Below are 16,225 nucleotides of genomic sequence, written 5' to 3' on the forward strand. Positions count from 1 at the left end.
GTGTCATCCAACCCTCTTCTACTTTTAAATATATATATTTTAAGAAATTACAAGTTTTTCTGAGCCTAACTTGCATCATTGGGGTTGCTCTAAATGAATTTGTACACTGAAAAAGGGCACTCTGGATTGTAGTCCTCGCCCGCCTACACAGTTCCTCCAGCAAAGAATAAAGCGATTATAAATTTCAAGTGGTGAAATAAAATGTACCACCAAAATCCCTTGTGCCATTGATTTGCACCTTTTCAGGAAAAGTGGTACAGAAAGTAAGCAGAAATAATGGCTCAGTCACCACAGGTATTGGCACATGGGCTGTGAGTCAAAGGGAATTTTGTTGCCATCATTGTCAGATTAGAATGGGCTCTTGAAAGCTGCAAATTAAAAAATGGGGGGGGGGCATTCTCTTTCATCTTGTGCTTGTTGCTTCTGCTCCAGGGGGGAAAGACAGGTGTTCCCATTTGTGAACTACCCAGAGGGAACAACCTGTCTCTGAGCTCAAGCAGAAATGCTTTCAAGAAAAAAGGTTTTGCTGTCTCAGCTGACAGCCTCTTGGGCATTAAAGCCAAATATTACTGTAAATAGGAAATGGACTGCCTTCAAGTTGATCCCGACTTATGGTGACCCTTTGAATAGGGTTTTCATGGTAACCGGTATTCAGAGGGGGTTCACCATTGCCTTCCTCTGAGGCTGAGAGGCAGTGACTGGCCCAAGGTCACCCTGTGAGCTTCATGGCTGTGTGGGGATTTGAACCCTGGTCTCCCAGGTCGTACTCCAGCATCTTAACCACTATACCACACTGGCTCTCTGTAGATAAACAAATCAACAGGCGTGAAGAAGAGAGAGAAAGCACAGGGAAGCCTTACATAACTATGAATCACTGCCAGAGACAAGGGTGAGCCCTTTTTCTACAATGTGTATTGGCTGCCACAGCTGAGGACATTGCCCCACACTGGCCATGAATATTTCAAGCATCGCCTCGCCTCCTTGTTCTCTTCCACTTTGTTGGGCCTGTCGATGGAAAGCCTGAAGGTTGGGAAATGGCCCCGGACATACAGCATTAATGGGAAGATTAGCATTTGCATGGCCTTTCCTTTTTTCAAACAAAACTGGATCCCTTCTCCGTGTTTGTGTGGGTGCCTTCTGAGCTGGGGAGATCTGCATTCCAGGAATCTCTGCAACAACTCTGGTGTTGGCTAGAAAGGGTCGAGGAACTTGAGTTGAGGGACTGGCCTTGTTTTTAAAAGAAAGTACCAAGGCCTCTTCCTCAACGCCAGTTCCTTGGCTATTTCTAGCCAGCATCAAGGTTTGATTGATCTTCAAACTACAGATGAGGGCAGGGGTTAGGGTTAGGGCAGGCCGTCTCCAGAAAGTAGTGCTTGGGGAGCATTACTCGATACCCTGGGCACTCCAATATGGAGTCCCGCAGGGATCAGTTCTGTCCCCCATGCTCTTTAACATCTATATGAAGCTGCTGGGTACGGTCATCAGGAGTTTTGGAGTGCGCTCTCATCAGTATGCTGATGATACGCAGCTCTACTTCTCCTTTTCATCTTCTTCAGGTGAGGCTGTCAAGGTCCTACACCGATGCTTGGCCGCGATAATGGACTGGATGAGAGCGAACAAATTGAAGCTCAGTCCAGACAAGACTGAGATGCTGTTAGTAAATGGATCACCTGACCAGTTGGATGTTCGACCTGTTCTGGATGAGGTTACACACCCCCTGAAGGAGCAGGTGAGTAGCTTGGGAGTCCTTTTGGACCCGTCCTTGTCACTTGAGGCACAGGTGGCCTCGGTGGCACGGAGTGCTTTTTACCAACTTAGGCTGGTGGCCCAGCTACGCTCGTATCTGGACAGGGAACATCTTACCTCAGTTATCCATGCTCTGGTAACCTCAAGATTGGACTACTGCAACGCACTATACGTGGGGCTGCCCTTAAAGACGGTTCGGAAACTGCAGCTTGTGCAGAATGCAGCAGCCAGATTAATAACCGGGACCAAGCGGTCGGAACATGTGACACCAATTCTGGCCGGCTTGCACTGGCTGCCTATACGTTTCCGGGCCCAATTCAAGGTGCTGGTTTTGACCTATAAAGCCTTACATGGCACGGGCCCACAATACCTGGTGGAGCGTCTCTCCCGATATGAACCCACCCGTGCGCTACGCTCAACATCGAAGGCCCTCCTCCGGGTGCCTACTCAGAAAGACGCCCGGAAGGCGACTACAAGAAAGAGGGCCTTCTCGGTAGTGGCCCCCGAACTATGGAACACCCTTCCTGACGAGGTACGCCTGGCGCCTACTTTACTATCCTTTCGGTGCCAGGTGAAAACCTTCCTCTTTGCCCAGGCATTTTAATATTTTTAATATTTTAGTATTCTAGTAGCTGTATTATTGTTGTATATGTCAGTTACATGTTTCATCTGTTTGTTTAATTGTTGATTTGATGATTATGTGGTTTTAATATTGAAATGTAAATTTATATTTTTGTTGTTGTACACCGCCCAGAGAGCTTTGCTATGGCGGTATAATAATTGAATTAAATAAATAAATAAATAAAATAATAATAAATACCAACTGTACTCTTTTAAGAGTACATGTACTCTTTTTGAGATGGTGCAACAGTATACTCTTATTTTTCACTTATCGAAGCCAAATGTACTCTTTTTTGAAATGACAAAATGATGGTAACCCTAACAGGGTTGGCAACCTTTTTTAGGCCAGGGGGAACGTTGGGATTTTTGAATGGGTGCTGTGGGTGCTACCTCCTCTGATCACTAACAGTCCCCACTCTCACCAGATCAGCCTCTTCCCACAGAGAGACAGAAAGAGAAAAAGTGCACGGATCCAGAAGTCAGATCCAGTAGAATTAACCTGAGCCCTGAAAAGCTCATAGAGCATGACAAGGAAGGGGGAAAGAGTGTCACTTTTCTAACTTCCTCCTTCAGCTCTATTTACTTTTTAAGGGAGAAGCAAGGCAACCATTCTCACCACCTCATTACCAAGGGGGATCTGAGGCTTCATGGATGCCAGGGAAAGACCCCAAGGCCACCATTGCGCCCATGGGCACCACATTGCTTACTACTGGGGGTAATACTGCCGTTATTAGTCCAACTAAAGTGTATGTGAGGGAGAACCCCCCAAGCACCCTGGCCCCCAAGCAATTAGGGCCCTGGAAAATTGATTAAGGAAAAATGGATTTCTTTCCCCTATTCACACACAGCAGGCATTAAAAGCAAACCCTGCGTGTAGAGAAAAGCAGAGAGGTCAGACTCACCTCGCTGCGAATTCCTGAGCTTCACTTTGTGCCAAGGAATGGCTAAAACCATGACCAAAAGATCATTAATTTAGTATTGTTAAGCCATCTCTTAGTTAATATGCTTTACTATTAGATCTTGGAAAATGGGTTTCTGGTTTTTATTAGAAAGCAAAAGGCTGAAATCTTTATAATGGAAAATCTAAGTAGATAGAAATTTTAGCTTGATATTGATTTTATAATGGCATGATGTGTATAATTATATTTCATTGAAGTAATTAAGTGTGTTATGGGGGTGGGGGAATTCTGTGGCTAAGCTCAGATTTATTTTTTCCCTTCATTGTGTTCTCTAATCATTCTTTATATTATGTGGCTTTTGGTTATAATATGGTGATTTAAATTAATCTTTCTATATAGCAAAGTAGTAATAAGCAGAATTTCACATAGAAACTGCTAGTCACTCTAGGCCTAGGGAGAGCCAGATTTGGCTTGTAATCATGACTTCACCCAAGGAACATGCTGTTATGTCCTAAGAGATATTCCTTGACTGGTCAGGAGCCATGATAAAATGGAATGCAACGGTACATATTGGTTTCAGAACAGAACAAGATCATCAGGAATATATGACAGTTGAATAGTGGTAATATCAGCAAAGGGGACAGGTTAACATCAGTGAATACAATAGAGATGGGAAGTATGAATATACAAGTATTCATTTTAATAAAGTTATCTGGTTGGCTGGAAATAGTTCAAGAAGGAAGAACTATTACAAAGAACTTAGGGGATTGGTGGAATCATTGTCACATGCTGTAACTGCACTCTATAAAAGATCTGTACACATCATACTTCTTTGCAGTCCCTCTTGGATACTTCCTGGATGTGTGCTGGAGGACTGACCTTGCATATGCTTGTTTTATTTTTTTTAATAAAGGCCTACCTTTTTGCTTTAAGCCTGTCTCAGAGATTATTATTTAAGGGACCCCCAGCAAAGAACCCACAGGAGAAAAACAACAATTTCTCCATCAGTTGTACTTCAACGTAAAGGGCTTTTGAACTGTTTTCAAAACCCATTATCCTGAGGCAAGGATTCCCTTCAGCCTTGGTTTTGCCATGTGGTAGAATCAGATGCTGAAGCAAAGAATGTTGGCAAAGCTCTCTTGACTCAGCATCTATTTTGTCCATGGATATGAGGCTGAAGGTAGACGATTTGCCATCAGGCTCCAGTGGTTATTATCTTTTTTTTATCATTAATTTTTATTCAAATTTTCAAAGACAAAAAACAAAACAAAACAAAAATAATTAAACAGTAAAATAAAATGTTGACTTCCGATTTGTCACAGATCAGTTATAGGTCTACAATATATAACAATCCTGTCTCTTAAATTATATTATAAAATCACTTTCCTCCAGTAGTTATCTTAATTAATCATCAAATCTCATAATCATTACTTTATTCTTTCCACAAAAAGTCAAAGAGAGGTTTCAAATTCCTTGAGAGATATATCTTTCAATTTTTCTCCAAATAAACATGTCGATTAATCCATCTCGTTCAAATCTGTTAGGTCCAATAATTTCAATAGCCATTCTTCCATTATCAATGTTAATTCCATCTTCCATTATCAATAATCCTGTTAAGTCCAGTAATTTCAGTAGCCATTCTTCCATTATCAGTATCCCATAATAATCTTGTTGTCATAGCCATAGTCCAAATAAACATTTCGATTAATCCATCTCATCAAACCTGTTAGATCCAATAATTTCAATAGCCATTCTTCCATTATCAATATTAATTCCATCTTCCATCTTCAATAGTCCTGTTCAGTCCAGTAATTTCAGTATCCATTCTTCCATTATCAGTATCCCATATTAATCTTGCTGTCATAGCCATAGTCATATAATAAGAGTCTGATGGGAATTTCCTTTATCACAAATATTTCCTTGCCATCAATTCTGAATATGTTGCTGAAATATTGTTGTAAAGTCATATCTCTGTTCTTCTTTTTTACAAAATGCACTGGCTCATCTCTTGAGAATTTTTCCATTGTCACATATCTGTAATTAATTCCATAGATTTTTTCTATGTCAAGCTCCATCACATCATTCCAGTCCAGAAAATTATCCAAGCCATTGATAACTTTATCTCTAATATCTTCATTAATTTCTTCAGAGATAACGTTAAATTCCAAACAGTAGATTTTATTTCTAATATCCATAAACTCCAGATCTTTTTCCAATTCCACATTTGTTCCAATCTCCAGGGCTTGTATCTTCCCTTTAATTTTTCTTTTCTCATCTCTAATCTCATCAATCTCCTCTCTCACAAGATCCCCTATTTCTTTAAGCTCCTGCGTCATTTTGCCTAATTCAATTTTCATCTCCTGTCTACCCTGTCTCAGGGTTTGTTTCGTTATCTCAATCTCATCCATTATTTTCTGAAACATAATTTCTTCCATGGTCTCAGCCACTTTCCTGATTGCCATTCTTAAAACCACAAAAACAAAAATTATTTCAGCCACAATTGGGTTAATATTCCAGGCTTGATGACATCACAGTATAGACAGTACAGCCTGCCTTATCTCTTATTTGTTCAGGAATACAAAACAAATTTAGTTCCCAGCTTCAAAACAGTTAGTGGCGTCGTGAACAAGTAGATTCGTCAAAATGAAACAGACCAAAAAGAAAATAGTCCCGGACATATAATACTCCAAAGTTCATAAATCAAATTTATTTATTTATTTTCCCTCCTCGAAATAGAAATCCCTCTTCCGTTTGTATCTTTAGAATGCACTTCCAGGCCAGCTTTTTGCAATAAAAACAAAGATAAGCTTTTTCAATTTCTTTCCTCCTTAATTTCGTGAATAAAAGAGAAGAGTTATAACTCACCCAGAAATTCTTTATAGCTGATTCATTGACAAATCTCTTTTTGCTGCAACGATTTAAACCAAGTGAAAAAAAAATAGAAAGAAGGATGCTTGCCTGTTAAAGTCCGTTTTTCTTTGAAGAAAAGATAAACGTGTCGCTTAATCAGTTAGAGCTTGTTGGAAGTCTGTCCAGCATTTGCTGGCTGAACCTTCTCATAAATTAATGAAATCCAGTCCTCCCAACAAAAACAGGCTTTTGTGGTTAATCTCTACGTTTCTCCCTGCCAGGAAGAAAATCTTTACCAGTCAAAAAGAACGTTCTGACTGATTTTAAAACTGAAAAAGCTTCTTCTGAGACGAGAGCTCGTCTCAAAAAGCAGGCACAAGTGAAGTCACCCTTCCCGGAACTCCAGTGGTTATTATCAAAGAGTTGCTTTCTGTAGATTGAGATGGGAACGGCCTGGTTCCACTCTGAAATACTTTGGCAGAACCAGGAATGGTTCTGTTCCTCTCTGCCAATGGGAAGCCTCCCCCAGGCCTGCTGTTTGAAGTGGTACAGCTCAGTCACGTTTACCCTGAATGAGAATCAGTCAAACTAATTTTCTTCTTTGTTTCTCAACACTGAAACTGTCCCATATTTCGATCATGGAACTCAAGGTGGGATATTTGCGGTGCCCACGTAGCCTCCCATCCAGGCACTGACCAGACCGAGACATACTTAGCTTCAGAAAGTGGTGGGATCCATGTCCTAAGACCAAAACATCACAGGGCTCCTGTTGAAAATGACCTCATCTCAAGTTCCCTCCTCTGTAATGTCTAACTTCACCCCCCAGTGTCCCAATGTTATTATGAGGTCCATTTCTCCCCTGTCCAAATCCGCATCCCAATCATGTCAGGAGAAGGAGTAAATTGATTAGACCAGTGCCCTCCAACCTCCAGTGGAGGCTGGTGGCACCATGTTTGTGGGGCAGTGGAATCCACTCGAGTTTTAGTTCGAACTTTCAAAGAGCTGTCCAAGGTGCTTTCAGATGGGACATTGGCGTGATCCAGCAGGCTCTTCTTATGTTCTTCGAGGGTGTCATTTCCAGAAACAGCCCTATGTGCTTTGAATGATGCCATTCTGGCCTGAGCTTCAGACTCCATTGTGTCAACTCCTGCTGATCTTTGAAGCTCTCAGTTGCATCCGCAAATAAGTGCCTCTGCTGTTTGAGTGCCTGTCTTTACTGTTGCACCCTGCCACAGGCTGACCTCCATTTCAGGCTAGTTCCCTGATCAAACATTACCCAGCACCTGGAAGTAGCTGATTTGTCTCAGCTATATATATATAGTTGGGTGCCCACGTACTCTCCCATCCAGGCACTGACCATACCAAGACCTACTTAGCTTCAGAAAGTGGTGGTATCCACGCCTTATGACCAAAACATCACGGGGCTGCACATGAAGCCCCTCTGAGCATTCCGTCCTCAAAGCTCTGTAACTGCCACCTTGGTAACATCATTTGTATGTCAGCAGCTGATGAAGGTGGAAGCCGAAGCGTTCCTAGACAAGATGAACTGAACCATTACAGCATCTATTTATCACGTGGCTGCTATCTCTACAGTAAGGATGTTTCTTCTCCATATGAAGATGAAAGTTAAAAGTAGCAGCTAAGGGAGGGCGGTGGCAGTGCCTGGGCCCTGATTTCCTAACAGTCACCTCCTGAGTTGGGAGTAAGCCTCATGATCATCTTAGCTTCTATTTTGTCCTCTGGGTGCAATACAGGAGTCTGAACAGATTCATCCAGGATTCCAGGGAGTGAATTCAGTGGCAGTTTGGCTGAGACTGCAAGACTAATGGTGTTCACTTCCTCAGGAAGTGTGATGGGTTTTTAACAAGCTTGGGCCACAAGCAAGGTCATAAGAAGATCCTGGCTGCTGGGTCAGTCCAAAGGGGCTCCTCTAGCCCAGCATCCTATTCTCACAGTGGCCCATCAATGCCTAAATGGGAAGCCCACAAGGAGGACCTGATGTATTTGTCATTCCCAGAAACTGGTATTCAGAGGTGTTCTGCCGCCAACAGTGAAGGGCGAACATAGCCTTCTCTGTGGTGGCCCCCTAACTGTGGAATGTCCTTCTTCTGGAAGAACAGATGATAGAGACTTGATGGGAAGTCTGACAAAAAGTGAAAACAATCTTATTCTCCCAAGCATCTAGAGATAATTAGGGAGACCCTCCATTGGTTTTAGCATTGTCATGTTGTTGCTTTTATAGAAGGGTTTAATTAATTGGTTTGACTGACTGCAGTCAAGCTGCAGCTTGACTGACTGCAGCTGTAAAATGTATCACTACCTGAAGATGCCAGAGACCATCTTGGCTGTGGGGTGTTGTTTAGGGGCTTCTGTTTGGGTAAAAGTTAAATTTCTGATGGTTGGTTTTTTGTTCTGCTGTTATTGGGATTATGCTTCTGTATTTTATTAGAAATTATGGATGTATCAATTTATTGTGTGTTTTTTATGATGTTTTTGTTAACTTATTGACCATTTGAATTTATTTCTTACAGTGAGTTGTGTAACTTTTCTTCTGTTCATGTTGTGAGCCGCCTTGCGCATAAATGGTTATGGAAAGGCGGCATACAAATAAACAGTGATGATGATGATGGTTGTTTTAATCATTGTTATACACTTGATGCATATGTTGTATTGTTGGAAACTGCACTGGGATTGCTTTGAGGTGATGCAGGTCTGCATATTTTAGAACTGAATAACAGATAAAATAAATTATTGTCCAGAACCTCCATTATTTATTTATGATTTGATTTATATCCTGCCCAGGGCCGGCTCCAGGAATGCTGGGGCCCTTGGGCATCAGCTTGTCCTGGGCCCTGATGTGTGTGTGTGTGCGTGTGGCCCCCCCACGCCCCCCCACCTACCTGTCTGCTGTCTTTTACCATTGCCCTTAATGAAGATGGCAACCGCGGTTTCCCTAAGGGGATGACGCCTCCGCCACCATCTTTGTTGATGGCATGCATGCATGCTATGCGCGTGTATCTCTGCTATCAACTAAGATGGCGGCAGGGGCTTCAGTACCTTAGGGAAACTGCGGCTGCCATCTTAGTTAAGGGCAATGGTAAAAGACAGCAGACAGGTAGGGGGCGTGGGGGGCATGGATCGTGGAAGGGGAGCGGAGGGGTGGCTGAGGGCCCCTCCCCGTAGCTCCAGGGGCTGTCGGGCCAGTGCTCCATCTGGCTGCCCTTTAGAACCAGTCCTGATTCCTGCCCTTCCTCCCAGCAGGAGCTTTTGTTTAAAGACAAAATGCTCTTTCTAGGAACGTAAATTAGGATTTTGGGTCTTAGTGGTGGTTCAAAGAGGACTTTGACCATTGAAGGTCAACAGAAGCTTTGAATGAATCAGGAAACAAAGGTCTCAGCACCATCAGCTGACTTTGTGCATTCCTCAAAGTTATTCATTCTCAGCCCATAACAATGTTTTGCAAGTCAAGGCAATGTTGGTCTTAGAACAAAACTGATGAGGTCAGAGGTAGAGATGATGTCACATTGGAAAAAACAGCTTCTTTTCTGATTAGTTATGGCCTAATGCACAACTATTTCAGGTCTGCTGGATACATAGTTATTATATCAGTGCTACAAATTCCATGAGAATTATGCGTTGTTAGTTATATTATGGTGATGGCCAACTTGGATTGCTTTAAAATGTGATTAGCCAAATTTATGAAGGAAAAGGCTATCAATGGCTACTAGCCATGATTTATTTTATTCATTTCTTATTTGATTTATTGCCCACCCTTTCTCCCAGCAGGAGCCCAGCAGGAGTTGATTACTTTCTGCCTCTGTTGTCGAAGGCAGCCTCTGAATACTAGGTGCTGGGGAACAACCACTGGGGAGGGTTACTGCACTCAGCTCCTCCTTGTGGACTTCCTATAGGCATCGACCTCCACTGTCAGAGGTAGTTACAGAACACCTCTGGATACCAGTTGCTGGGAATTGCAGGTGGGAAGAGAGTTGCTTACTCAGTTCCTGCTTGCAGACTGACTGAACTCTAAGAATGGGTAATCAGACTTTCTGCAGTTGTCCAACTAAAGGGAAATGCCACATAGATGACGGCATCCTACAGTCAATTTAAAAATGGCAGCAGTTTCAGGAACCTCTGACTGAAATATGGAAAAGTGTCACGTACCAAAAAAAAAAAAACTTTGCTCACATAAAGGGCTTTGAGAGGCATATCTTGTTGGCTTTCTTCACTGCGTTGACCACTTCAGCCACCCCCTGAAAGAAGGAACGAGCGTGTCCATCCCATGGCTCTTTGGTTCAACCTTAGTTCAAAGCTCAAACATTGCAGCCTCTTTTCCCTGGGCATAGCGCTCCAAGGAGGCTTCACTCCATCGACGAAGAGCCGTCCTTGGCTGTGATCAGTGTTCCAGCAGGACTCTAACAAAAGCAGAATCTGCCCAGGAAAGATCTATTTTGGGGGCTCATCTGTCGTCACAACTCAAGTTCTCTCATAAATTAAATGGCAAGACTAACAAAACGCCACCCAAATTCCCCCCGAGGAAAAGCAGATTGCACAGAATATGTGGCCCTGTGATTTTATTGGGAGAGCTGCATCATTATGGCACTTTGGCCTCTCTAGGGCCCCATCTGGATCCCAGCCAGAAGTTAGGGGGACATGTACACATTTACTCTAAGGTGTTATATATACTAAGGCAAAGTGGGCATAAAATGCATCTATTCGTGGAAAGAACATGCAAATGTGTGTTCTGTTAGGGGAAATTGAATTGCAAACATGTCTGTAAGGCAAAATTGCATACAAATGTGGATATTTGGAGATATTCACATTACAATGCAGATGAATTTTCATGAGAACTTTTAAAAAAGAAAAGGAAAAAAGGAAACAAAACTGAAAACTAATGGGGAAACGTGGAGGACTTAATTTAAGACTGGAAAAATGAGAACTGAAATCAGTGGAAATTGACAGGTTCACTCATTCCTATGTAGCAACTCTCCAGGATTTTATATAAAGTTGACAATAAGGACATTGAACTTGTCAAGGAGTATCAATACCTTGGCACAGCCATTAACCAAAATGGAGACAATAGTCAAGAAATCAGAAGAAGGCTAGGACTGGGGAGGGCAGCTATGAGAGAACTAGAAAAGGTCCTCAGCTATAAAGATGTATCACTGCACACTAAAGTCAGGATCATTCAGACCATGGTATTCCTGATCTCTATGTATGGATGTGAAAGTTGGACAGTGACAAAAGTGCATAAGAGAAAAGTCAACTCATTTGAAATGTGGTGTTGGAGAAGAGCATTGCGGATACCATGGACTGTGAAAAAGACAAATAATTGGGTGTTAGAACAAATTAAACCAGAACTGTCACTAGAAGCTAAAATGATGGGTTTATCCTACTTTGGACACATCATGAGAAGACATGCTTCACTTGAAAAGATAATAATGCTGGGAAAAACAGAAGGGAGTAGAAAAAGAGGAAGGCCAAACAAGAGATGGATTGATTCCATCAAGGAAGCCACAGACCTGAACTTACAAGATCTGAGCAGGGTGGTCCATGACAGATGCTACTGGAGGTCACTGATTCATAGGTCGCCATAAGTTGTAATCAACTTGAAGACACATAACAACAACAACAACATGAAAACCCTATTCATAGGGTTGCCATAAGTCGGAATCAACTTGAAGTAAGAGCAAACAATTTAGTATCATCAGCAACCTTGGCCACCTCACTGCTCACCCCTAACTCTAGATCGTTTATGAACCAGTTAAAGAAGCACAGGTCCCAGTACCGATCCTTGAGGGACTCCACTTTCTACTGCCCTCCATTGGGAGAACTGCCCATTTATTCCTACTCTCTGCTTCCTGCTTAACCAATTCCTGGTCCACCAGAGGACCTCTCCTCTTATTCCATGACTGCTAAGCTTCCTCAGAAGTCTTTGGTGAGGTACCTTGTCGAAAGCTTTTTGAAAGTCTAAGTACACTATGCCCACTGGATCACCTCTATCTATATGCTTGTTGAATGCATTTCCATGCACACTTTCCCTCAATATACACATTGTTTGGTTGGAGAACCACATTACAAAATTCACTGAAGTGCGCATTTCAGCTGCATTTTGCTTTGTGAGTTGTTTTGGGAGATCCAAATTAGGCAGATTCACATTAAAATATGAAGCAAAGCAAAGCAAGAGCCGCCAGGTATAGAACTCTCAATTCCGTACGTAGCTGTACCATGTGGTGAGCCCCCAGAGCTGGGATTTAGAATATCTCCTAGAGCACTGAAGTATCTTTAGATACGGGACTGGTTCTACACACCCGGGCTGGCCACTGGGCCCTTCTAGACAGGAAGGGTCCTAGCCCTGAGCAACTAGATCTTCCTGGCTGTGGTGTCTTCCTTGGCAGTGATTCCCTGGCACAAATCCTGGCTCCCCTCAGACAGGTGCCAATGGCTCAGCCCTGGCACATCCAGGAAATGCCCCAGAACTCTCTGCAATGCACAGCGTTTCCCTGGCATGTTAAATGGTACCTTGGCAGCAGACTAGTCAATGTGAGAAGTTGTTGCTTGAAGATTACACATCTGAAAGACACCGAACTAAGCCACTAAGATGTATACATATAAGTGTATCCTGATTCTCCTGGACGTAGGGGGAATAAAGAGCAATTTCATCTTCTGACTATTGGAAATTTTGCTTAGTTCCTTGATGTCTTCTGTGGGGTTACTGAGTACAGACCAACTGCTTCAAACTGGTCTGAGAAACAATAAGAGCTAGAAACTTGATTTAAAATAAAATGAAAGCTTTGGTTGTCAGACCTGTGCCGCATACCAAATTCCATGAGATGCGAGTATGGCAGGCCCATGGACTATACTCTGCATGTGGCAAACAAATAGTTAAGAACTCTGAAACATGACAGAAGACACACACACACAGAGTACTGTAGACACTGAAATAGCCATTTCCAAAGAACAGATACTGCCTGCAAGTCACTTAATCTTCCTAGTTAAAGCCCTCAGCTTAAAAGATTTCCTAACAAATGAGACACATGGAGGCTGTGGGCATGTGGGAAGAATATTCATTAACTAATTGCAGTTGCCTGCTGGCTGAACTGGTCTAGAAGAGTTTGTCCTGCCAAGAACTGCTCTTGAGGCCCGCCTTTGTATAACGCATACACACAAGCACACAAACACGCCTCAAAAGTGGTGTTAGTTTGGTTCCCGGACACAGTTCAAGTACCTCTTTGAGTGTGGATGGAAAGGTGGTCTCTTGCAAGTAGAACTCTGGCACGCACCGGAAGGTGATGGTCAGGATGATGCCCAAGCAGCCCAGGTGGACGCAGGCCGCTCGGTGGAGTTCAGGATTCACAGATTCTGAGCACTCCAGGACTTCCCCAGAAGCTGTCAACAGTGTCAAGGCTGCCACCTGCCAGGGGAAGATGGACACACAAACGCACACAAGTTTTAGTCTGTGAGTCTGTCGATCCATTACGTTTTCTGTCTCAGATTTCCTTTTGGTTCAGCTGTGCGATAGTTTCTACACTGGCAATGTGGGTGAATGGGTCCCCACAGATGCAGCACACCAGCGAGATTTTTCACGCTGGCACAAACAGACTGCTTCTCAGTGGTGCTGTGCTTCTCACATTCAGTTGCCAGCAGTCAGGCCTGATTGGTTCAGATGGGTCAGGGGTCTCTAACATGACACCTGTGGCTGCACATGTGCCTGCAAAGGCCTTGTTGGGCGCCTGTGGGGTCCCCTCCCCATTTGCCCCTCCCCGGCTGGGATTAGACTTGAAAGACATCTTCTGATGTAGCCAACAGAATAGGTTGTGGCATGGGCTTGGTTGCAGGGAGTGTGTGGTGCCCACAATAACATATCCAGTTTGTAAAGGTACCCATGCAGGGGTGTAATAATCCAGGGTCACGGGGTGGGGGGTCTTAGACCCCTTACTTTTTTGGGAGCAGGGTCCAAGCAGAGTCCCTATGTCTCCAGCATCCTACAAGCCAATGAAAGGGGAGTGTGTCAGCCACTGAGAAGAGTCTTCTAACATGCTTCCTTGTCCCTTTGCTGATTGGAGCCAATCAGTGTGAAAGGAGGTGAGTCAGTCACTGAGAAGACTCTTTTCAGTAGGTAAGACTTTCATGCATATTGGCTCCTAGGACATCTGTCGTTGTGGGAAAAGGCCTTAACAAGGATCTCATTCTCATCCCAGCAGCAAAAACAGTGGGAGGCGCGTGTTGTGACTATCATGAAGGGACCCTGCACTTCTGGATTGGCCACTACACTACTGTACTCATGGGCCCAAAAAGGGTGGCAGCTCTTGATATGCGCACAAACATTACTTGATTGTGATACATTTTGATCACTGGCAACCAAATGATTGGCAGCTCAGTGCTGTCACCAGAAACCATGGCATCTGAGGTAGCATGAAGCAAAACCAAGGTTACACCTGTGGCACTTTATCTGTAGTGAACCCTTCAGGCATGGAAGCCATCGCTTGATGCTGCAGTCGTTACACTACCATGCTAATCTGTGAATGTAATATTGCATCCTAATCCCAATAGTAAGTACATGGTTAAATGTACTAGACTGAGAGAGAAGAAACGTCAGAAAAATTTGTGCAATCCAGCCAGTGATAAGTACTTCTAAGGTTGCAGTCCTATGTGCTACTTGGGAGTCAGTCCCATTGGATTCAGTGAAGTTGCTTCAAAGTAAATGTGCACAGGAATGCAGATCTCATTGGCTTCAATGGGATAATACAAACTCTTAACTTTCTCACATGTAAATAAGTGAGACTTAACACTGCTGGATGATTACTAGATATTGAAAGATACTGCAGAAGGTGCCTTGAAGGTGGCCGAGAAGAGAAGTCTAGTCAAATCCAAATGTTCAGATGTCTCCCCCAAAATTTATTTTGGTTCAATTTCAAGCCAGTGGATATACCATAAAAATAGTGAATTTGTGGCACTCCTTGTGAAAGGGTTCTGTTGTTTTGTTTAAATTGCCTTCACTTTCTGTGTGTTTAGTTCAGTCAGATTGACTACATAACATTGTTCACACCAGCTCATTCATGACATGATCCCTGATTGGCTAGGACAGGGAAATGAATTGTGCAGAACAGAATTTAAAGCAACAATGGAGGGGGGGGGATTTCTACCCTACCCAAATTGTCAATTTTAACCCAGAATCAAAAACAGAGATTTAAGCAGCACAACTTTACTCTGAACTGGTAAACTGACTACTTCTTTTTTCTAAGGTTCATTTTATGCTCAGATTCAACAGAGACTTTCAAATGATGGTTCAGATTCTGTTTTAGAACAAATCAAGGTTGGGTTCCCTGGTTTCCATCTCTGCATCTGTAGACCTGAGTCTGGGAACTGGGGGATTCTCTTGGGATCGTATTTCCATTGCCAATCTCCTGAGTGAGTTTGGAGATGCCCTTAGTAGAGATGTGAAGGCCTGAGGGGGAAAATGGAAAAATTAGGGGGGAAGCCCCCACATTTCCCCCAGGTTTTTCCCAATTTTGGAATACTGTGTACAGTTCTGGTCGCCTCATCTCAAAAAGGATATTATAGAGTTGGAAAAGGTTCAGAAGAGGGCAACCAGAATGATCAAGGGGATGGAGCGACTCCCTTACGAGGAAAGGTTGCAGCATTTGGGGCTTTTTAGTTTAGAGAAAAGGCGGGTCAGAGGAGACATGATAGAAGTGTATAAAATTATGCATGGCATTGAGAAAGTGGATAGAGAAAAGTTCTTCTCCCTCTCTCATAATACTAGAACTCGTGGACATTCAAAGAAGCTGAATGTTGGAAGATTCAGGACAGACAAAAGGAAGTACTTCTTTACTTAGTGCATAGTTAAACTATGGAATTTGCTCCCACAAGATGCAGTAATGGCCACCAGCTTGGATGGCTTTAAAAGAAGATCAGACAAATTCATGGAGGACAGGGCTATCAATGGCTACTAGCCATGATGGCTGTGCTCTGCCACCCTAGTCAGAGGCAGCATGCTTCTGAAAACCAGTTGCCGGAAGCCTCAGGAGGGGAGAGTGTTCTTGCACTCGGGTCCTGCTTGCGGGCTTCCCCCAGGCACCTGGTTGGCCACTGTGAGAACAGGATGC

General features: G+C 43.3%; 1 protein-coding gene across 2 annotated transcripts in view; it reads right to left on the reverse strand.

Annotated features, from left to right (window-relative positions):
- Positions 1-16,225, reverse strand: part of LOC133384569 (L-gulonolactone oxidase) — a 58,814-nt gene that overhangs the window by 21,060 nt on the left and 21,529 nt on the right. For both annotated transcript variants that reach the window (XM_061626508.1, XM_061626507.1), the window contains one exon: positions 13,345-13,530. In XM_061626508.1, the coding sequence (XP_061482492.1) occupies positions 13,345-13,530 (186 nt within the window). The remainder of the gene's footprint in view (positions 1-13,344; positions 13,531-16,225) is intronic.

This window comes from Rhineura floridana, chromosome 4 (genome assembly GCF_030035675.1).
Source record: "Rhineura floridana isolate rRhiFlo1 chromosome 4, rRhiFlo1.hap2, whole genome shotgun sequence".
NCBI lineage: Eukaryota > Metazoa > Chordata > Lepidosauria > Squamata > Rhineuridae > Rhineura > Rhineura floridana.